General features: G+C 40.0%; 1 protein-coding gene across 2 annotated transcripts in view; it reads left to right on the forward strand.

The window, feature by feature from the left end:
• Nucleotides 1–18,919, forward strand: part of LOC134790413 (uncharacterized) — a 38,874-nt gene extending 19,955 nt beyond the window's left edge. Inside the window, exons 2-14 of one of the 2 annotated variants that reach the window (XM_063761179.1) lie at nucleotides 6,452–6,520; nucleotides 7,504–7,659; nucleotides 7,985–8,131; nucleotides 8,871–9,068; nucleotides 9,200–10,268; nucleotides 11,499–11,807; nucleotides 12,143–12,285; nucleotides 12,516–12,639; nucleotides 12,915–13,571; nucleotides 14,259–14,446; nucleotides 14,780–14,995; nucleotides 15,437–15,605; nucleotides 16,833–18,919. In XM_063761179.1, the coding sequence (XP_063617249.1) occupies nucleotides 6,516–6,520; nucleotides 7,504–7,659; nucleotides 7,985–8,131; nucleotides 8,871–9,068; nucleotides 9,200–10,268; nucleotides 11,499–11,807; nucleotides 12,143–12,285; nucleotides 12,516–12,639; nucleotides 12,915–13,571; nucleotides 14,259–14,446; nucleotides 14,780–14,995; nucleotides 15,437–15,605; nucleotides 16,833–16,982 (3,531 nt within the window). In that variant the 5' untranslated portion in view covers nucleotides 6,452–6,515 and the 3' untranslated portion in view covers nucleotides 16,983–18,919. The remainder of the gene's footprint in view (nucleotides 1–6,451; nucleotides 6,521–7,503; nucleotides 7,660–7,984; nucleotides 8,132–8,870; nucleotides 9,069–9,199; nucleotides 10,269–11,498; nucleotides 11,808–12,142; nucleotides 12,286–12,515; nucleotides 12,640–12,914; nucleotides 13,572–14,258; nucleotides 14,447–14,779; nucleotides 14,996–15,436; nucleotides 15,606–16,832) is intronic. The other variant, XM_063761180.1, reaches the window with a different exon arrangement.
• Nucleotides 18,920–23,002: the final 4,083 nt, after the last annotated feature.

Raw genomic sequence — 23,002 nt, forward strand, 5'->3', positions numbered from 1 at the left:
TCCCTCTCCCTCTCCCTCTCCCTCTCCCTCTCCCTCTCCCTCTCCCTCTCCCTCTCCCTCTCCCTCTCCCTCTCCCTCTCCCTCTCCCTCTCCCTCTCCCTCTCCCTCTCCCTCTGCCTCTGCCTCTGCCTCTGCCTCTGCCTCTGCCTCTGCCTCTGCCTCTGCCTCTGCCTCTCCCTCTCCCTCTCCCTCTCCCTCTCCCTCTGCCTCTGCCTCTGCCTCTGCCTCTGCCTCTGCCTCTGCCTCTGCCTCTGCCTCTGCCTCTGCCTCTGCCTCTGCCTCTGCCTCTGCCTCTGCCTCTATCTCTATTTCTATTTCCACCACCACAAGAATGCATAGATTGTCGAATAGTGCGTTATCTACGCCCGTCTCAAACAGGATAGATAGAGTTAGACCAAGAAAAATCTGCAGCGATTTTGAAAGCCCACGCAGTGCAATTGTTATTCTGCCGTCATAATCCCGATAATTCACAACAAACACCGATAACGAACTCTGCGAAACATGAAGTCATAAATGTCCTGTGAAAAATGTCGTTCTGACTTTTTGACTATTTTAAGGTTAGGCTACAGGGCAAACCCTTAACCCGATCGTCTTTGTTTTAGGCTCAAATTGTAGCTGACTAAATTGTCCAGAGCCGTTTTTCTCAAATTTTTGATATCATTCTTCGTTTCCAAATTATCGAGACCCAAAATCAAAAATTCGGAAAAAATTGAATTTTATTTTCATTATTTCGACCATAACTTTTTTTATTTTTGACTTTCTCGAATAATTATTTTTGCACCTTACAGCTCTCGTGATTATGCGTCTTTTGAGCCTATTTTTTAATATCATATCTTCACAACTTTCCGAGATATAAGGGGATCGCACTTTTTCGTGAAATCGGACCGTATACTGGAGCTAACGAAAAGACATTTCCAATGTCAAAAACATAATAATAACAGCATACCTTCAGATCCACAGCGCAGGCTTCGTCGTCTTGTTTGCATATGAAGGGTACACGGAAAGAACATGTCTAGTCACTCTGACAACATTTTGAGTTATCGCGGTTTGAAAGGAACGATGTACATAATTAACCATATTAATTTCGTGTATAAGTGTTTTTAAAGTAAGAAAAAAAGGAGTTATATTTATGATTACACAGGTAAACGAAATTGTTACTAATAGTTCATTGAGAGCTCTACATTTTAAGATTAAAATCTCATTTTTCAAAAAAATGGACTAGACATGTTCTTTCCGTGTACCCTTCATATATTTACGTGGGCTTCAAATCTTGTAACTTAAATATGAACCCCTTCCTAGTAGGTATATCTGATTCAGTTGAAACTTGGAGTAAGTACCTACTTCCTTAATTCAGATGACAATGCAATAATATGCTAACATCACGCTGATCTAAATGATGCAGCCGGAATTTAACCAAAGGAACTCCTCGATGGAAAAACACAGAGACATAGAGTTTAAGCTCATTAAAAAGATATCTAGATGTAGCTGATAATTTTGATATATTAGGTACATGCAAATGAGAAGAAGTACCATCCAATTGTTTTTTTGACAATAAGTAACTTGTTTACATTTTTGGCGTAAATATGTATAAGACAGTCATCTTGGCTTCACCTTCAAATTACTGATTTGACCGCACTGACCTTACCCAGTGCCATTGTTCGTAACAAGTTGATTTACTAAAAATAATTACATAAGTAAGTACCTACTTACAAACATTATTTACACCTATACTGGTAATGCCGGTATTTAAATTCACCAGTGCTTGAGGTGTACAACAAAATTATAATAATTGTATTTTTTCTACTCGTCGACTATAATGCTTGTATTAAGACTTCATATAACAAACTGTAGGTACATACTTTTCACTGTGGGCTTCCGACTCAACTAATGAAGTAATGAGTAATGGACTCCTTAAAACGAAACTTCGAAACGCTATAGTCAATAGTGAAGTCGACCAATCACATATCGCCGCCGTCAAGAGGAATAAATTAAAGAGTAGAACAAAAGACATCAACGCGCTACTGAATCAGAAGTGCGTTGATATCTTTTGTACTGTACTTTAAATATATGTAAATGTACTATATTATAAATGTTAAATAGAACATCTTCAAGATTGTACATTGAGTAATAAATAATCCTTAATTTGAACGTGAACTATCTAAGCGGAAAATTTTGTCGTGAAAATTTCCAGAAATTTCGGAAATTTTGCGAATGTTTTGCAACTTACACATTGCTATAGTATAGTATAGTAGTCTATTATAGTCACGACAACGCGGCTGTTTTATTTACTTAGATAATAATATTTAGCTTTGATATAATAAACAGAGGGCGGAATAGGGAATATTAGGCAAAGCTATGCGTAGGTGGCACCTTTGTGGCACATACAGTAAACAAACCACATTGACACATCACACGTGACGTCAATCACATGGCCTACCGCGAAACAAGAAAATCGAAATTTCGTTATCTCTCTATTACTCTTGCATATTCGAGCGATAAAGAGGCAGATAACTAAATTTCGATTTTCGCGTTTACCGGTAGGCCCTTAACAAACCGCCTTGATACATCAATGTCATGGTATAATAATATACTCCGCCTGGTACTCCATTCCGAGATTCGCGTATGACCTAACTGACACGCGCCTACGTCATCATGCTGTTTACAGGTTCTCAAACTTTGAAATGTGGGAGAATTTTAACCAACGGTGAAAATTATTTTAACGGCATTAATTTTAAGTTATTCATGTAGAAACATAGTAAAATAAAACAAATCTAATGTATTAAATTAAACTTTATTTATCTATACAAGACAAACGTTTGAAAAACTAATTCACAGTTACACATTAATTACCAAGCTTACGACGTGAAAAGTTTGGAAAACACTGCGACTGCTGACACTGAGCGAGAAGGAAATAACAATTAACACGCGTTCGACAAGGATGACGGTCAGGGCATGAAGTTATCTAGATCCGAATTGTCAAATGTGCACAGCGCTATCCTGTGTTGCCAGTAGTATAAACAGAATTACCCGAAAGTCTGAAATTTCTTTCGTGAATCGGAAGATATTGCTAACGAGTAATTAAAAATGACGTGTTATTGTAAAATTTAAGCTAAAATACATATAAATGAAAATTATAAAATTATAAAGAAATATTTTAACTTATTAACCATAGGTATAATGTACCCATGTAACATGTTATGTTGAAATAAAGTGGCAATGTTATTGTGACGTAGGCCCGTGTCAGTCTGGGAATGGAAGACCATGTTTTATTAGACCATGCATCAATGTCATATTTTATTGTCTGTGAAAACTTGTCAAAAATCAGTTTAAGGCACAGTATGTGTAAGTTAGTCTATGAATTTACTGAGACGGTAGTGCTGCACTCTGGCGGCAGAACATTGCAGTAATATCCCCTATTGCTCATGGCAAAAATCAAACGTCAATAGAGTTGGAACGTTGAATTTTATCGACTTTTTCAGTTATCGATAAGTTCAGTCACCTTTTACATTTCTGACTTTAACATTAACCTCTTTGATTAGCTAGTTGACTAGCTAGGTTTAATAATGCCGTACTAAGTTAAGTAGTTTTTAAAATTATCGTTTTATATTGTCTTTTATTTAAATGTTATACCGTAATGTTCATATGAAGTCTATTATTGTTTGCTTATGGATTTGAGGTTCAGTTTTGTTAATAAATAAATAAAGATTCGCTAGGTAAATATAATTTCAGTTTATCGATAGTCGATAAAATTCAACGTTCCAACTCTATTGACATTTGATTTTTGCCATGAGCAATTCCGCCCTCTAATAATAAATCACTGTAGGTAATCAGCAATTTCTCCTAATCATTATTGAATGATTGTTTACTATATCAATCAATCCTTTTAATTTAAGTGAATGAGTGAGTGATTGATTGTCGCCGAACTGAACGTGACCGTCACAAAGTTACCAAAAACTTAAACAAGTTAGAGGTAAATTATAATTTGCTACATGATGTCTTTTAAATATTTAATCAGTTCCATTTCGGAAAATTGTTTTTTTTTTGTTTTAAAAATTATAATTAAATTGTGAACTTTTTAGGTAATACAAGATATATGTACGAGATTGTACTCATTGCTAAATCTACTTTTAGGTACTATACGATATAAAACTTTAATATAATTATCAAGTGTTATAAATAGGTAAAATTTTCTTATTCAAAGACAGATATAAATTACGCTTGGCCGTTTCTTTGTACTCATAATCACCCTCATACCTTCTCCTTAAATGAGTAATTTAATCATTCCAGCCTATTGTAGTACCTATTCGTTTCCAAATGTAGAATGTATGAGTCATAAGTTTAATCTCTCTGTAATTATTAGGATTTATTATGTAATGTTAGGGTGGAATCACATCTGTCAGCATCGAGCCGCATTTTATATATGAGAAATTGCTCATTAGTAGGTATGAAGATGCGTACGCATGCTTTCAGCTTTTCGATGCGTACGCATCTCCATACTAACGAGCAATTTCTCATATATAAAATGCGGCTCGATGCTGACAGATGTGATTCCACCCGACCCTTAGGAGTACTTTACTAGGATTTGAAGATCATCACGTCCCCTGCCTAATACGGCCACACATCAAAATTTATGATCATTGCAGATTCAATAATTATAAATTTCGAGATGTGGCCGTATAGGCAGGGGACGATCAGATCAATAATAGCAAGGACAGAAGGCCTATAAGAACGATGGATCTGCCTCGATAACGTATTTTCGATTTTACGATGATTATTTCGGTCATGTGATCTCAACCTGTTTAAATTTTTACCTTAATGATAACCTTCGTCCTTGTTTACAAGACAATCAGGTCATTGAACTGAATATATATTATCATTTAATAGAAAAATGTTTGCGCAGCCGGCGAGTCTACATCGCAACACGTCATATCTCTTTTATCGCATAGTATAACAACATATTATCTTTTATTTTTACAAAATGACAGTCGTTGATTTTAATGATATGATCATTTGCGTTGTCAGACCGCCGACGGGGAAACGATTAGCGATCGATTTGGACTTCGACCCTAATCTGTTTAACAAAGCAGTTTGTATCTTATAACGCTTATAAGCTGCTCAGTTAGCTAAGGAGTAAGAAATAAAATTGTTGAAATTGTGAAGTTGAAATGAGTAGAAATGACGACTATGACGGGCAAAGTTGAGGGCCAGAGTACTCGCGGCAGAACACCCGCTAGATGGAGCGCACAAGTTACTACACCGTTGCATCTACATCTGCAGGAAGCCGTACATATGGCGGGTGACAGAAGCCTATGGAAGAGACTGGCCAGCAACATTAGGACATTAATGCAATTTAAACGTTTTATCTATATATTTATATGGTTCAAATGTACTTAACATGCTTCTTGCATTCACTTAAAGCTTATTTATAGACATAGAGATTTTTCAAGCACGAACGAGGCAACGCTAGTGACTTCCTTTCGATATTTAGTTTATCGATACCTATCTTATAAGTTTCATATACAAAGGCCACATTTAAAATAAATGAACAAGAATAAACTAAAAATATCGGAAGGAAGTCACTAGCATTGCCTCGTTCGTGCTAGAAAAAATCTCTATGTCTACTTATTTAATATATTATATTATAGATAATTATAATTATTTATTCTTAGACTTCTTTGATTCACTCGATGTTGACACACAATACAACTATCTTTTTTCGGGTCAAATAGTAGTAGTGAACGTTTGCGTAGTTTATCAAGTCTATCAACGTACCTACATCACTTAAAGAGGGCGGCTACCTTAGAATTCAAATAAATATATATATTATTTTCAAACTATACGTTAAAGCCTCATTTAAATAATTACTCGTAAAAAAAATAACTTTAAAGAATAAGGCCTCCAGATATATTTGCTCAGCCGGGTTCCGAAAAATGCGTCGTATATCGTAACGCAGTTCGTATGTTTAAATAAAAACTTATTTATTTTGCAAGTGAAGACCAAAAAGAACAGTGTATCATGGGTAAATCACGCCATTTATAGCGGAGGTTCTAAAACAGAGCGAGTAATTCTGGAATCTGTTACAATTCAAGCCCCGCAAGTAATTTCGTAGCTACAATAGTGCTGTTAAAAGGTTCGAAACTTTAGATTCCTTCTTGTATAGGCCGGTTTTGTCAAATAAAAAAAATTATAACCTCAAAAGTAGTGGTATGTAACTTTATTTCCTCCAAAATTAAATCTGCACAGACTTATTAGTGTCGATTACATAAATATTATTAAACCGCAATATTAGATATCATAGGAACTCTAGCATTTCGGTAGAATAATTACCACTACTTTTGAGGTTAGAAAAATTTTAATCTTAAAACAAACGGGATATAAGCCTGGTTAAAATTTCATAATGTTCGTATTTATGATTTCATAAGTCTAAGTATATAAATGTTTATATTTTCAGAAGCTGTTTTCGTCTCAATCCTCGCGGCGGCCGCGTCGTTACGACGCCCGCTGGCCGCTATTATATGAGGTAAGCATTCACTATAGGGGCTCACAGTTTACCAGTTCGCCGGACGATATCAGGCTATCAGTTAAAGAAAAAAAGGTGACAGTTCCGAACAACTGACAGGCTGATATCGTCCGGCGAACTGGTAATCTGTGGGCCCCATTTAAAGTAGAACCCGTTTAAGCTAACTTAGCAAGCGACAGAGTGTCATTGGATTAGGCTTAGGGCCCGATTCGGATTTTGAAATAGACATCTATTAGATATCTTTTAGACATCACCAAGATACGATAACGATATGTTTAAGATCTAACCTGTCAAATGTGACATTTGCGTGATTCTGGAGATACTCTTGAACGATTTCCACAGGAGATGACTTAGAGATCCAATTCACATCTAATAGATATCTTACTTTATCTAACGTAAAAGTGACATTGGTTGCCCGAATTGCGCTGCAAAAGAGAACTAGTTGATATCTAAACTATAACGTATCTAGAATTGATCTAGTACGTGTCGTCTCTTGGGAATATCTTGAAGTTCGAATACGGCAGTAGGTCGAATAGAAGTCACTTTAGTAAAAAACAATGTATGTTTAAATTCTTGGGATAACATTGCTAAAAGCGAACCGACTTTTCCTAAAGGTTATTCTTCCATTTGGTGACTAAAAAATGTATTATACTAGGATGACACGCTAGACCGGGCCGGGCCAGGCCGAAGCTTCCGGCACGTTTTCTATAGAACCACGTGATCACCGATCAGCCGTCATAGAAAATGACATGTCGGACGCCTCGGGTCGGGCCATCCTATTTCGGACAAAATACGAATCAAAAAGATGGGATCACAACTCTCCAACCAGATAGGAGAACGATATTAAAGATTGCAAAACCCACTCTGGAGTAAAGAAGCAGCAAATCGGACCTCTTGCAACAGTGGGTGCATAATTCGCTAAAGAAGAAGAAAGGAAAATACAAACAAAATACGAATATAATTCCTTATGTCGATGTTCACAGAGTCACATGGCTGTGCGTGGCGGCGTTGTGCGGCGTGCTAAGCACGCGCGCCGACGCGCCGCCGCCGAGCGAGCTGCGAGTCACCAGCGCCGTGCTTGGCGATGACGGCGTCGGCGCGGCGCTACGGGAGTTGGCGGCGGCGGCGTTAGCGGCGAGGTAATATGTAACTCAAGTGCGGTAAAGAGTCTTTCTAAGCTTACTCTGTAGGCTTAGCACGAATGCGCCGCACAAGTATCTCGTCAGCGGGATAGACCACCCGTTTCTTTCTAATTAATACTTACAGTTAGAAAATTATCTTCAAATGTCTTGATCCGGTTCTAGGTGTACTTATTTCTGAATCATTCATCATAAATGTAATACTACGCCGTAGCTCATAAAGAAAAGGAATGCTAGCTCCGATTTCCTTATGAATATTTTTGATGCACCTGCCTGGTACTTATCTTTATCTTGTGGTATTTACAAATATATTATCATCTTCCAGAGGCGTGCGCGCTAGGGCTGTACCTCCGCCGGAAGAATGCCTTGCCCCGGCGTCGCGCATATGCCACATAGCTGTGAACCGTCTCCTCACTAAGGGCAACCTTACTGCTGCTATACTACCCACGCCCGCCGCTGAAGCGCCACTTGAGTAAGTACCTTCATTAATTACATCTTTATCCCGTTTTTTCTATGTGATCCATTTTTATTTCCTGTGTAGTTATTATATTAACCAGAATGTGTTGTATCAAGAAGGTTACTGAAATAGAAGAGTATGATCAGTTACCACTAGGGTTGCCAGATGGCCGGGATTTGGCGGGATTCTCCCGATTTTTAGCATGTGTTCCCGATTCCCGACAAAGTGAAAACTGTCCCGAAAAACAGCTACACGTTATAAAACAATAATTTCAAGTTCCGAACTGTCGTCAAGCGAGCCAGCGACCCACGCCGAGCATAGTGCCCATAATGTAAAATATCGTTGTTTTTAATAAGTACAATTACTTTAATTTGTATGTTTTTTTTTCGACTTAAGTCCCAAAATCCCGAAAAATTTATATTTTTTCCCGATAAAAGCACCTTTCGATCTGGCAACCCTAGTTACCACCCAACTAACAATTTGAGGCAATGCATTGTTTACCCTGGTTCACGTTGACTTAAGAATGGATAGAGTTTTGAGCCTTCCGTTACAGTGGAAAAACAAAAATATGTCTTTTATAAACAACGAACGGGTTTTAGTTATAAGTTTTCAATTTAACCAAATCTAACTATAAAACGGGTGCTTTAGCTCAAAAAGTCCAATTAACACAAGATCGACGGTATAATACTTATGTATTGAAAGTGTCATAGATAATACATTTTTATTATAACTTTTTTATTAATCTATCCCTCAGCGCCATGGATGGCTACGGTCTCGCCGGACTCGGCGATGCAGCGCCGCCGGCGCGGCGAGTATGCCACGCGGGGGGTCCGGCTGCGCCGCGCGGGGCAAGATCTCTACTCGACCTAGTGGATGAAGACGTCGCCGCGCTTTATGAGTTGACGCCGATGGAGATTGCCAGCGTGTTCGCTAATACCTCAAAATGGGACGGGTGTGTATTCAGTTTTAGAGAATATGATAATTTAGTCCACGTTCACGTCTTACGTTTTAATGTACGGCAATTATATACTATCCTACTTTACACTCGTAGTCTACATCCTAATTTATTCATTTCTCCCTTAGATTATCGTATCCAAATGGGACGGAAGCGCTGAAAGTATGTACGACAGGACGCTGCGCGACGCTTCTCACTAGTACCACAACTGAAGCGAAGGAACTAGCTATCCTAGCTCACGCTTACTCACTCCGCGTACGCGTAGTTCCTCTGGGCATACATCTATCTGCTGTTAAATTACATCGCCCATTCATCGCCTGTGATGCACTGAACGTACCTCCTGGCCGGCCGCTCGGCCCACCACCCTGCACTAACTCCAAAGATATTGCTTGCATTTTCGAGCCATACCGAGTACTAAAACGTGTCAACAGACGTGCTCCTGAGCTAACGTTAAGCGCGTTACGCGTACTGACTAGGCTAAAGTTGGACGAACACCAGTTAGCAGTACTGGGTAAGGAAGCGCGAGCACGCGGCGCGGTAGCCGCAGCAAATGAGTTTTTATCGAAGAATCCACTAGCGGTCGGCGCTAGCGAAGTACGCGTGTTGGTGATGCTGCCGGACAAAACGCCGCGTGAATTACAATTAGAGCCACGAGCGCTAGCCGCCGCTGCCGCTTTGGCTGAGTTGGATGAACAGAGCTCATCACACGCTACGCGTTTTAAAGTTGAAACTTTTGATGATGAATGTTCAGGATCTACGGCCTATAAACATCTGTCGGATGCGCTAGGTACAGGTGAATACGGTGCGTTATCGGCGGTAGCCGGGCCGGCTTGCGGCGCAGCGTTTGCGGATGTGGCTAAGCAAACAAAATCGCATGTGTTGCCGGTGCTGGCATATACGCCGCAGGCTGCAGAAGGGCCGTATGTACTGCGTGCAGCAGGCGATGCGCGTGACGAGGCTGCCGCTCTAGGAGCATTACTATCAGCGCAGAGCTGGCGCCGAATAGCCGCGCTTACTGAGCCTAGTACACGCGCGTTGCTGGACTCTGCTAGCTTGCGCGCCGACGTCGTTGTGCACACCGAGCTGCCCGACGCGGATGTCGTGGGTGACGATGTGGTTGGAAATAACGCCGCCTATGTGACAGAGACTCTTGACGACAAAACCAAACTAGAGCCAGATTACGAGTTAATATCTCAGGTAAGTTTTCGTCTATATATTTAATTCGTGAATTTTAATATGTAAGTACCTAGTATAATTAATTAAATTATCAAATCTAGTTCATGGCATCATTTATTCTTACTCATCTCGATTTCAACATCCTAGTAGCGTGTCATCTCATCAGTGCATCTGCTTTGAGCATTTGTAATTTTATTACTCAATGACGCATTTAATCAGTCACATTTGCTATTTATAAAACCTACTTACTCAGTTAACCCTTCGAGTGGCATTGTCCTCCTCGCGGTCTCTACGGTAAGTGGCGGTGGCCGCGAGACGGACAGACATAACATGCCGGTTGAGTGGCGCAGCCATTTTGGAAAAATATACGTCAAGTGGCGGGGCCTCAACGGGTGATCATCGCGAATCTGGCGCGTGTTAGAAATATGACCGTTTCCCAAAAAACATCTATGAATGATATATACAAACTATACATCACTGAATTCAGCATAAAATGGGTTATTTGATTGTATACCAATGAATTCTATTCTATTTATGTGAATTATGCTAGACTTGTTCTAATCTCATATTACCAATTTTTTCTACTTTCATGTAAAAATACGTATAATTACGAAATAAAACAATTGATTGTAGAAAAAGTAGTCTTTATGACAAAACAATACATTTAACACGATTCACACAGATTATTTCACTTTTTATCAGTGCGTATTCCGTTTGAATGTTCGCGGCTCGACGACAGTCGGCGCGTACTGGCGAGGTGGGGCAGGAACATCACGTCATTTCTAACAAACTTTGTTTTACGCGGGAATTCGACCGTTAGGGAATACCATCCTTGTTTATTGACAAATGCATCTTGCAAGATTGAGCAAGCAAGGCATAGTTTTAACGGTTTTATTTTAGGCGCGAAATGCAGCGTCGCACAGATGCCGCGAGACGGTCTCTGCCAATTACGGGCTTGTTATGACCGAACCTTCTCGCGGCCTCTGCCACGCCGAGGCATATTTAAAAAAATGGCCGCGCCATTTCTCCTACCGTTCAACCGGAGTTGCTGCCACCCGAAGGGTTAATGGAATCAGTTTTATGTTTTATAATTTACATAATATAGTGCCTATAAAAAGGTGAACCAGTCAGTTCCATATAAAACTTTTAGGCAGCATTAGCAACTTTGATGGTTTTAACTATTCCAATTCCAATACGAGTGATGACAAGGTTCATAATCAGGATATAAATATACTGGATATATGTTTACAGTGGGCAACTCGCGCAGCAGCAGCAGGTGCGCGTATCCTTCTAGTATGGCCTGAAGACGCGCGTGCACTTCGCGGGGCATTATGTGCAGCCCGGGAAGCTAAGCTCACACCGCAGGCCGGCGCGGTGTTCCTCCTCCCACCGCTAGCCCCTTCTGCCCTCATCCGAGCCGACACTGATAAGCACCCCTGCTCGACCGAGCAGTTGCAGGAGATGGCTGACGGCCATATTAGTCTGCGGCCCGCTTGGCAGATGGACTGGATGCCGCCCGCTGATTGGGCTGAGCGCTGGCGTACACAGTGCAGATTTCAGGTAGTTTAAACATTGCAAAAAATATAGTTGAACATTATAAAAGCTAATTTAGCCTCTTTTTGAAGTGGTCTTTGTTAATTACAAAAAAGATCTTATCATCGTGAATAATGCGACCATCACAAACTGTAATTACTTAGTCAATACTGACTAAGTACTATACTGAACATGTACCTACTAAAAATTAGATGTTTGACAGTCAGTCCAGCAACTCCTATGTAGAGTATACGTATTAGAAAAATCCTTTTCAACCTATTGAGTAACCATGTTAATTTTCCTGACATAATGACCTATTATAAGCTGAAAGACTAATGATAATAACTGTGTTAATTTTTCAGCCGGTGGTCGGTCCATGTTCTACGCCTACACCAAACGCGGCACTTCTGTACGACGTACTGCGTCTTTGGGCTGCTGCACTCTCCCGCTTGCTCACGCGCAAGCCCAGCGCTCTTGATGACCTGCATCAGGAAGAGATCATCAAGTCAGTATATAGAACAGCTCGTATTATAAGTCGTTCATAAAGCCTGAACAGACATATTGAAGAAGTCTATCATGTGGTTTGGCAAGTAAAGCAAACGACAACTGAAACCTTACACGAATGTAGCAACTCTTCATCAGCAGCTAAAAACCTTAACGTTATTCTGAATCAAATATTTTTATGTTCTTAGTTCCTCGTATCTCATCTTTATATGATTAGTTTATCTATTATAGATCACTGATAGCCGATGTGGAAAGTCCAGAGCACAACTATACTGGACTCACAGGACAGTTTGCGTGGGGCAACGGCGCACGAACGATGCCACTGCGGTTGTTGCAGTGGGACAACGGCACGCAGGTAAAATTCTACAAAATGTTTCTGCATATATGAAATGTAATTGATACTTGTTGAAAATTTCTAACTAGAAACTACACAAAACGATCCTGATTGACGATCAGGACAAGATCGTGAGTTGTTTGTAGACCTGTGTAGAGCTGTCTCGGTGATTACGAATATCAACATTAAACGTCTTTGGTCAATAATAACAACGTTAAAAGTTCATAGAGAATTGCAATATTTTGGGTTCCTATATTTTACAGAGTTTTTTAAGTATATTATTCATTTCATTTCAGGCGTACTCTGCCGTCGGTGATTGGGCAAGCACATTAAAACTGACGCCAAATGCGATCCGCTGGCGGACGCTTGACGGCTTGCCTCCGAACGACGGCGTAGAGCCTTGCGCATTGCAGCCACTAGCGGACGCTCTACACGCAGACTGTCGCGTTGCACTTGGAACGCTTCTAGCACTACTACTGGCCGGGCTTGCAGCCGCGCTCGGCGGCGCTGGGTGGCTTCTTAAACGACGTCTAGAAACACGCTACCGCGCTCGCTTAGCTGCCCTCGGCTTGTCCACATTAGCACCTAAACTGGACGCGCTCGACCGCTGGGAATTACCACGAGAGCGTGTCGTTATCAACCGCAAGCTCGGCGTCGGCGCGTTCGGTACAGTGTACGGCGGGCATGCACTACTAACTGAACGACGTGCTTGGACCGCCGTCGCCGTCAAAACGCTCAAACCCGGCGCTGGCATGGCAGAAAAACTAGACTTTCTTGCTGAAGCTGAAGCTATGAAGAGGCTTGAACATCCCAATGTTGTGAAACTACTAGGTGTAGTCACGCACTCAGAACCAGTCTGCACTGTTATGGAGTTCATGTTATATGGAGATTTAAAGGGATACCTTCTGGCGCGGCGGCATTTGGTGGATGAAGGAGGCGAAACCGCGGATGAAGTAAGAAAACTATATTTTATAACTTTAGTAGCTACTTATTACGTCGACATTAGTCTAGTGTTTTGTATAAAACATATCTCAAGGTTGTTTTTTAGGGTTCCGTACCCAAAGGGTAAAACCCTATTACTAAGACTCCGCTGTCCGTCCGTCCGTCCGTCCGTCCGTCCGTCCGTCCGTCCGTCCGTCTGTCACCAGGCTGTATCTCGTGATCTGTGATAGCTAGACAGCTGAAATTTTTACAGATGATGTATTTTTATTGCCGCTATAACAACAAATACTAAAAACAGAATAAAATAAAGATTTAAGTGGGGCTCCCATACAACAAACGTGATTTTTGACCGAAGTTAAGCAACGTCGGGGTAAGTACTTGGATGGGTGACCGTTTTTATAGATAATGGTACGGGACCCTTCGTGTGCGAGTCCGACTCGCACTTGGCCGGTTTTTTTATTTCAATTGAATAATCATATTTAATCGCAATTTTTATCAAACAATCGAAACTTACATTATTTTCATATTACCTTAACCTACGAAGTGAAACTAATAACCAACTGAAGTAACCAACCAACCCGCATTTCAGACAGAAATGTGAACCGGGATGCACAAATCTTTGTATCAGGAACCCGGAGCGATGATCATAACCGCTCTCCCTTAAGCTTCAAAGTAAAACAATTGTAACATCTTTGTAGGTATCGCCAACCCGACTGACGGCTATGGCTTTAGACGCGGCGCGTGCGCTCTCATACCTCGCTCAACTCCGCTTCGTACATCGTGACGTAGCTGCCCGTAACTGCCTGGTGTCAGCTCGGCGGCAGCTTAAGCTGGCTGACTTTGGCATGGCGCGACCAGTATGCGAGAGTGATTACTACCGGTTCAGGTAACTACCATACCCAGACCGACTAAGCCTTGCAAGGACGCTTCGAACATTTCAAAGCTCTTACATCATTTCCAGTTCAACCAGCCTGGAGCTACTTACTTACCTTATTGGCTTCTAATAGACGTAAAATGTATACTTCGCAATCTCTTTGTTTCGAAAGGCGGTCAGTCTAGACTTCTAATTTGAGTATGAGACTTCACGATCGTGAGTTAGTTTATTGCTTACTTCGTGTAAAGTTATTGTTGAACCTAGGTACTTTTTTTGTCAACATCTACCTGTTTATAATGTAATGTGACCACGTATACCTCCTACACCTTTGTGTTGTAATTTCAGCCGCAAGGGTCTACTTCCCGTGCGCTGGATGGCACCCGAATCACTTTCTCGAGGCGTTTTCTCTCCCGCCTCAGACGTATGGGCGCTCGGTGTTCTGCTGTATGAGATCGTGACGTTTGGAGCCCTACCGTATCAAGGGCTCGGTAACTCACAGGTGCTGGCACGCGTCACACGAGGACGATCGCTTCGTCCACCGCCTGGATTGCAGCCTAACCTGTAAGTAACAGAGGCACATTTTTACCCCTAAAGAGTGTCCCACTGCTGGTCAAAAGCTTCCCCTTTACCCGCCAACACACCTTAAAGCTAGGGACACAATTAGCCCACGTAAGCAACAACGTATGCAATGCATTATGAAATCTGAACCCTCAAATTTGTATACTTAGAAACATACTTGTCATGCGTTACGTTGCGTAAGACAAGTATGTTTCTAAGCATACAAATTGTAGGGTTCAGATTTCATAATGCATTGCATACGTTGCGTACGTGGGATAAGTCAGATTCAGATTCAGATTATAGAATTAATGAATTTTATATGCTGCATACTAGCCTGGAGCCCATTACCCCATTTTAGAAACAAGAATTCCCCCCTCTTGATGGCTCGATTAGCTGGTAAAATTATATTAATGCCTAAGTAATCCCTATTCTGTATCTTTCCAGAGAGGGGCTGATGAAGTCCTGCTGGCAGCAAGAGCCGGCGGCGCGTCCAAGCGCGGCGGCAGTCGCCGCTTTCCTAGCTGACTCCCCGCGTCTGTTGACGCCGTGTCTTGTCGCGTTCGACGTTCTGCCGCTCGACCCGCCGCGGCCGTCTGAACACTCTGAACATGAGGTAAGACGCCTAGTTCATCGATGTTTTCTATCAGGAGAGAAAGGCCTAACTGCAAATTAAAATAGCTGAGACATCAAAGGTACAATCAACAACTTGCGTAGCTGTAGATTTATATCTACGATTTATATCCGTCTACGTCTACGATCGTCTGGATCTTCTTCAGGTGAGATATAATTGAGCTAATATCGGGTGAACTCTTCTCAATCCACCAACCCCAGCCTCAAAGCGTCAGCCAAAAAGCTCATCATACATAGTGCATTAACTACATCTGCCACTGAATTCCAACAACTGATTTCCACCTGCTACAGTTGAAAGATAATTTCGCACACGCAAAAGTTACTTTAAAAGATGCAATGCAAATTGCATTAGTACATACGCACTTGCTTATGCTATCGTGTTATCGAAGTTTATTTAGAATAAAGATGAATATAAGCCTTTACCCATAAGTAATTGCTTAGGTAAATTTACTCGAAGTGAATCTCGCTTGCACTTATAATTTAGTATCACCTAAAGTCTATTTCAATAGAACTTGCTAACTATGTAAACAAACAACGTAACTTTATTTATCACTGTTTCTCTTTGAATTTTCACACCACCTCATCAAATACCATTGGAACCATACACATATACACTATTGAAATGGTCCGTTCCGTAAATTACATAAATATATAACTATATGATCTTGGATATTTAATTAAAAGTTTAAAATGGTTTCATAAGTTAGGTTATTAGGACCTGATGGAATGACGGTTTTGTTTCTTTTAAATTCTACAATTGTCTATGATGGGTAGTGTTGTGACTAAAGTTTGCGATATAAACCCGCTACACACTACCCAACCCACGCTCTGTACCTACCGCCGCGGTTATAAAATACATCAATACATCATTCTTAAGTACTAATTTGTCTTCTGATCGTGATTAAACAAATTAAAAATAAGTAACTACTTGTTTTTTACTTTTGGTATTTTATTATTCGATATGGTTTAACATTAGTAAAGTAGTAAGTAGGAGTCTTGCCCATCACTAGTAAATTCATCATTCAGAGACAATTTCAATATGGCGGTTTGTTTACATAGTTAGCAAGTTCTATTGAAATAGACTTTAGGTGCATTACGGGTGAGCTTAATGTAGTCGCTAGCCATTATAGTTAGTCACCAATGGCCATTACAAAGTCATGGTAAGGAACCTAATGTGATGTGATATTTAAAATTGGATTTCTCTTATCAGCAGGACCTACAAGAACGCTGGGTGTCGTGGGCGGCGCCGCCGTCCGCCGCCACCGACACAACGTACCTCAGCGCCGACGCCGACGCCGACACGGAGCCAGAATCACCCGGCGTCGATGTGCCCGTCGAAACACAGCGGTTCCTCCCTTGACATATCAGGAGATTCATGAGTCTATTGCATAAAAACTTACGAGCTAAACCTTCTATAAAGATAAACTTCAAAATGTTCGAAATGCCCAATAGATGACGCCCTGCTGTCACCCCTATTGGCAATGAAAATTAAATGACTTGAACTGAAATAGATGTACAGTCGCCATCAGATATATCGGGGCGGATAAGGCGCTCACAAATATCTGAACACGCCTCTATTGTCAAGGCGTTAGAGTGCGTGTGCAGATATTTGTGAGCACCTCGGACGCTCCGATATATCTGATGGCGACTATATATACAAAATAAAAAGTGATAAAGCCCTCTGGTGGCCGACGCCGGAATCGAACTGGCGTCTTCTGCTCACGCGACTTATGTCTTGACCACTAGACCACCCGACTGCGGCGGTCGACGTCTATCTTTGGTCATAAGACTCATAAGCATAACAATGTGTATGAAACAATGATATAAATGGTTACTTATTTGTTTAATATTTTGAACATTATTCTCAGGTAATGTTCTCTAATAATAATATGTATTGTAAGGCCACTAAGTAAGTACTTACCAAAAGTTAAGTCTTTGGGGTTTTTCATACACATCTTTACAGTTCTAACCAAAAATGGAAAGTAATACTTATGGCGTTATTTTTTTTTAACACAATAGTTAAGCACTGTACATGTTTATGCAATAGTACATTACGATACAGTGCGAAAACTCGGAAATTCGCAACTAGTGGCGATAAATTAAAACACGACTGAAGGGAATGTTTTAAATCGACACGAGTTGCGAATTACCTTTTCGCATGTGTATTGTACAACGTTTTACAGTACATATCGGCCGTTTAAATTTACGACATACGCACAACATATACGAGGGTTGCACTGAAAATGTCGGGAATAGAGAAAACTGTCGCATCTAGACGGTCAATCTTTATTTTAATACATACTTAAACTCAAACTGACCACGCATATAAATTTTCTTTTGAAAGTAATCATTCTGTAATGCACACGGCTCATAATCCCAAAGTCCTTTTTGTATGGCGATTTTGGGGCCTTAGTGGTTTTGTATGAAATTCGTGGAGTAGCCAACGGAATTGAAGTTTTTTTACATATATATATATATATAAAAGATTTTTTTACTGTTGTCATATGAATATTTAGGAATGTCGAAATCTGCCGATATGCAACTTTTTTGGCAGTCTTTTTAATTAACAGCACAAATGCGATTTTAATTTTTGACGTCGCTTTGGAATGACATGCTTCTTTAAGATCACCCATGGGATAAAATGAAAGTGACTTTCATATTTAATTTTAACTGCAAACGAGCGTACGATGAACTCTAGTTCATAAAAAAATAACAGAAGCCCATTGTAACTTTTATTTGTTCGCTGAGGGCATATTGAAAACCGTTTAAAAATATGATCCGAAAAATCACTTGGCCAAAAATTCAAATAATGTTCGACATACAATTTTCAAATTGCCAGTAATTCTTAAATACAAATGACAACCAAATGGAATATACCTTAAAAGTTTTATAAAGAGTTACATTTTTATAAATTATATGCCTGTTTCTATTATGTTATTTCTAAGTGTCCCATTCCCGAATATTTCAGTGCGACCCTCGTACCTACCTAGTGCTAGTTACCGCACTGGGGTGGTAAATTAGCACCATATGTACTGTAAAGATATAAATGATAATGCCAGTCCGTCTTTTTTATCGATAACTGAGGAGAGAATATTTTTAGCAATAAACGATAAGGTAACCGTCCCAGCGTTTGACTACCTCAATTGCATAGAAATACGGTGACAAAGGTAAAATGCCAAACACTGGGACGTTTGCGTGACCATCATAGGCTACTACACATTCCATCGTCTAGTCAATTAGCTAACTATTTATAATAAGTAAAAGAATGATCTTGTAAATATAATATAAATATAATTTTTAATTTATCAAATATTGTTTTATTTCTCTGTTATATAAATCCATCAACTTTAATAGCAGTTTGTACATTAATTACGCTTCACAGGGCCTTGCGTATTGTATAGGTCAGCGGTCGGCAACCTTTTAGCAGCCAAGGGCCACATAAGGTATACGTGGTTTATATCACATAGCCACAATATCAGAACGAGGACTAGGACGAAATTGCGTCACTCATGCAGGTACAATAGGTACATGACATTACGCAGTTATAGCATCCTCATCTTAATTGTACACTTAAGAGCAATGAAAACGAGTAGTATTTTAGGGTTCCGTACCAAAAAGGTAAAAAAAGAAACCCTTATGGTGCGACTCTGTCCGTCCGTCTGTCTGTCACATCGCTAAAATATATCGAGAACTAAGTAAGTATTAGGTACTAAAGTTATCGATTTGAAATTTGGAATAGTCACAACGCTTTTAACCCAGACACATTAAAAGTGTTATTTTTTATGACAAAGGAAGGGTTTTTTATACCACGTCGGTGGCAAACAAGCATACGGCCCGCCTGATATTAAGCAGTCACCGTATTAAGCAGTCACAGGAGCGCTGGTGGCCTAGCGGTAAGAGCGTGCGACTTTCAATCTGGAGGTCGCGGGTTCGAACCCCGGCTCGTACCAATGAGATTTTCGGAACTTATGTACGAAATATCATTTGATATTTACCAGTCGCTTTTCGGTGAAGGAAAACATCGTGAGGAAACCGGACTAATCCCGATAAGGCCTAGTTTACCCTCTGGGTTGGAAGGTCAGATGGCAGTCGCTTTCGTAAAAACTAGTGCCTACGCCAATTCTTGGGATCAGTTGCCAAGCGGACCCCAGGCTCCCATGAGCCGTGGCAAAAAATGCCGGGACAACGCGAGGAAGATGATGATGATGACCGTAGCCTATGGACACATGCAACTTCAGAGGTGTTACATGCGCGTTGCCGACCCTTGTAATGTGTTGCCGGCTTTTTATGGAATCTTTGCTTATTATTCACGCTATAATAACATCTCTTCACGCTTTTTTGTGTATATTTAGATATTTGGTACGTAGGTATGACAATAATTTGAGTCCCGAGAAGGATATAGGATAATTATTGCGGAAATCGTCTCTCTGTGCGGACGAATCGCGGGCATCAGCGTTTTCATAAAATCTGAGCCGTTTTTATTGTGTATCTCTCTCCCCTCCCCCCTCCCTTCTATTGTGTGTATAAGCACAGAATAAATAATAGTACTAGGTAGGTATAGAAGACTCACTCTCTAACAAAACGCGTCTGTTACGATCAGGACAGGTATGGTCGCTAGGTGGCGACAGCGCCACGCGCGGCTTATGGCCAGCCACCACAATTGGTGTGGATGTGGAACGGATGTACTTTTGGCTACCTGTAGCAAAGCGACGAAATCGCGGAGTGAGCCACGCCTGGTATAAGTAACGCCATAACGGGTTCATTACATTTAGATATAATCCTGTATTAATAATTTTAACAGGAAGCGATAGTATTAAGGAAACAGGTTAGTTAATTCTCGTGAGTGTGAGCGATGGGCCGCGTGCGTGCGTTGTATGCATTGTGTGTGTTATGTGCGTTATGGCAGGGCACCGAGAGCGTCGACTATTGCCAAAAACTTAGGAAATCGAAGCTTGGTAAGAACTAAAGTCTAGTTTACAGCTGTAAATAAACTGCAGATTAGGTATATCATTAAATATAAAATGATATAGTATTACGGCTCGATTCGGAAAATGAATTAGATTTCTACTAGACTTCAACAAGTTACGATACGGATAATTTAAAGATATTTGTAAGATAGATATGTCAAATTTGACGTTTCCGCGATTCTGGAGGTCCTCTTGAACGATTTCAACAAGTTATGACTTAGATATCCAAGTCACATCTAGTCGATATCTAATGTAGATCTAGTTGATCTCTAAATCGTCTCAAGATCTTGTGATTATCTCGAAATCCGAATAGGCCTGTTATTCACTTTGGAAAGTTAGCATTAACGTTAGCAATAGTGAAATAACGCGCCAATAGTAGATTGTTAACCAAGGGATGAAAGGCACTCATTTCTGCCGAGGTAGTTTGGCGCCAATAGTCTGAGGCTGAAATGATGCCTTTCACCCGAGTTAAACACTCTACTTTTCATTTCGAATACGAGAAAAGTAAAATGCATGTGTTATTTTTATAAACATGACTAAGTATACATTTTATTCTATAGTATTTTTTGAGGGTACTTTCAATTAACAATTTAGGCAAAAGTATCGTTATTTATGGAATGGAGAGTCAAATATCAGAATGGAAATTGTATAACAAATCCATTTTAACCTACCCAAATTTCAATTACTTATCGTAAAAATAAAAATCGTACTTGGAACCTAATATGCTCTACTGCAGAGACGTATCATTTTCTGCACACCTTTTAGAACAAAAATGACCCTCTTTCTGAGCATGAGAAATGAAAAGGTATGATTTTAGTTAGAACGCGTCATTCGCGCACTTTTCACAAACTGTCAGTCAATACGTCAATATCAAAATTGTATTAGGTATACATCGTGCTTTTGCATATCGTGTATCGTGTTCGTGTGCTGTATCCCACTAACCCGGGGTTAAGCGGTTAGCCCAGTCCGTCCGTTAACCCAACAGTGTCAAATTGTAGGTAGGTACTGGTAACCATGGAAACTCCAGGTTTGACCGGCTAACCCCGGGATAGAGAGATGGTGCAATAAAAATTTGAATTCCTGACACTTGTTTTTCGCTCCTAACTCTTAAATAATAATTAAAAAATGTCGACATCTAGCGTGAAGTAGCGGAATTTATCAGTACTGCTTGTCGACAATAGATATCGCGTCGAACGAAAACTCTAATGCTCAACAATTTTCAGCTAATATTATAACGAGAAAACCGTAAGTATGTTTTCAACAACTCCTTCTGCTCTAATATTAGTTGTAAATTTTTTTAACAGTACATTTTTCGTCAGTAGTGACATATTTGTGACATCAGGGCCCAGTTTTATAAAGTTACAAGTTACAAGTTTACAGGCGTTTACTGGCAACACTTGCTCCGTTTTTTACAATTTGCGTTTTATAAAAGTACTGTGTTACAATTTTACAGGTTACAGGTACAAGTGCCTGTAGCTCAACCATATATAGTTTTAAACTCATAATCGAACAAGCGTTTTATAAAAATATTGTAAATTACAAGTGTAGATTGGTACACTTGTAACAAAAATTGACATACGTCTTGAGTCCTGTAATTCTTAATTTTTAATTAAAATTATTCGTTTTCTGAGCGATTTTAAACTTTACTCTTTATTGTTAGGCACCAACGCCAACGATTTTGCCAGGGCATGCATACTTTTCCATGCACTGCCCTTATCAGTTTTTGTTAATGTATCTGAAGTATATATAGTAAATAGGAAATAAAGTGACAATATGTTTGATATATTGATTTTATTGATGATATCGTTTTATTTTATCTACTAGGAAACGGAAAGGGATTGGTGCCGATATTTGTCGTTGATTTATTAGCATTCGTCTTTTTATTTAAGTATAGTGCATTCACATTATGGTAAAGTGTACTATTCATAATTTTCGATACACAGCTTACTTATCTTTGAGCCGCTACCGAAACGATACATTTTATAATGTAATGTGAAACAGTATTTATTTACTTATTAGGTAAATATTTCATGAAATCTAACTTAACCTGAATCTGAAAACGGCCCGAACCCGAAAAGTATATCCTTGGCATCGAACACCGCTCTCAACCACTCGATTTTTCCTTCATTTCTGGGCATTTTTCCAATAATTAATATTTTACAGCAAACAATAACACAGCATTTAGTAGAGCACAGAGTATCTATGACAGACGTTTTTTTTAAATAGTGATGTCCTTCACACCTGTAGATTTCACATGTAATCGAGATTGACCGTGGTTCTTTACAACTGTAATTATCTATGTGTATTTATAAAACACCTGTAGCCGTTTACAGTGCATTACAGGTGCCTGTAGCCTGTACTCTTGTAACCTGTAACTTGTAACTTTATAAAACTGGGCCCAGGTGTCAAGTAG

Source organism: Cydia splendana, chromosome 5 (genome assembly GCF_910591565.1).
Source record: "Cydia splendana chromosome 5, ilCydSple1.2, whole genome shotgun sequence".
Taxonomy (NCBI): domain Eukaryota; kingdom Metazoa; phylum Arthropoda; class Insecta; order Lepidoptera; family Tortricidae; genus Cydia; species Cydia splendana.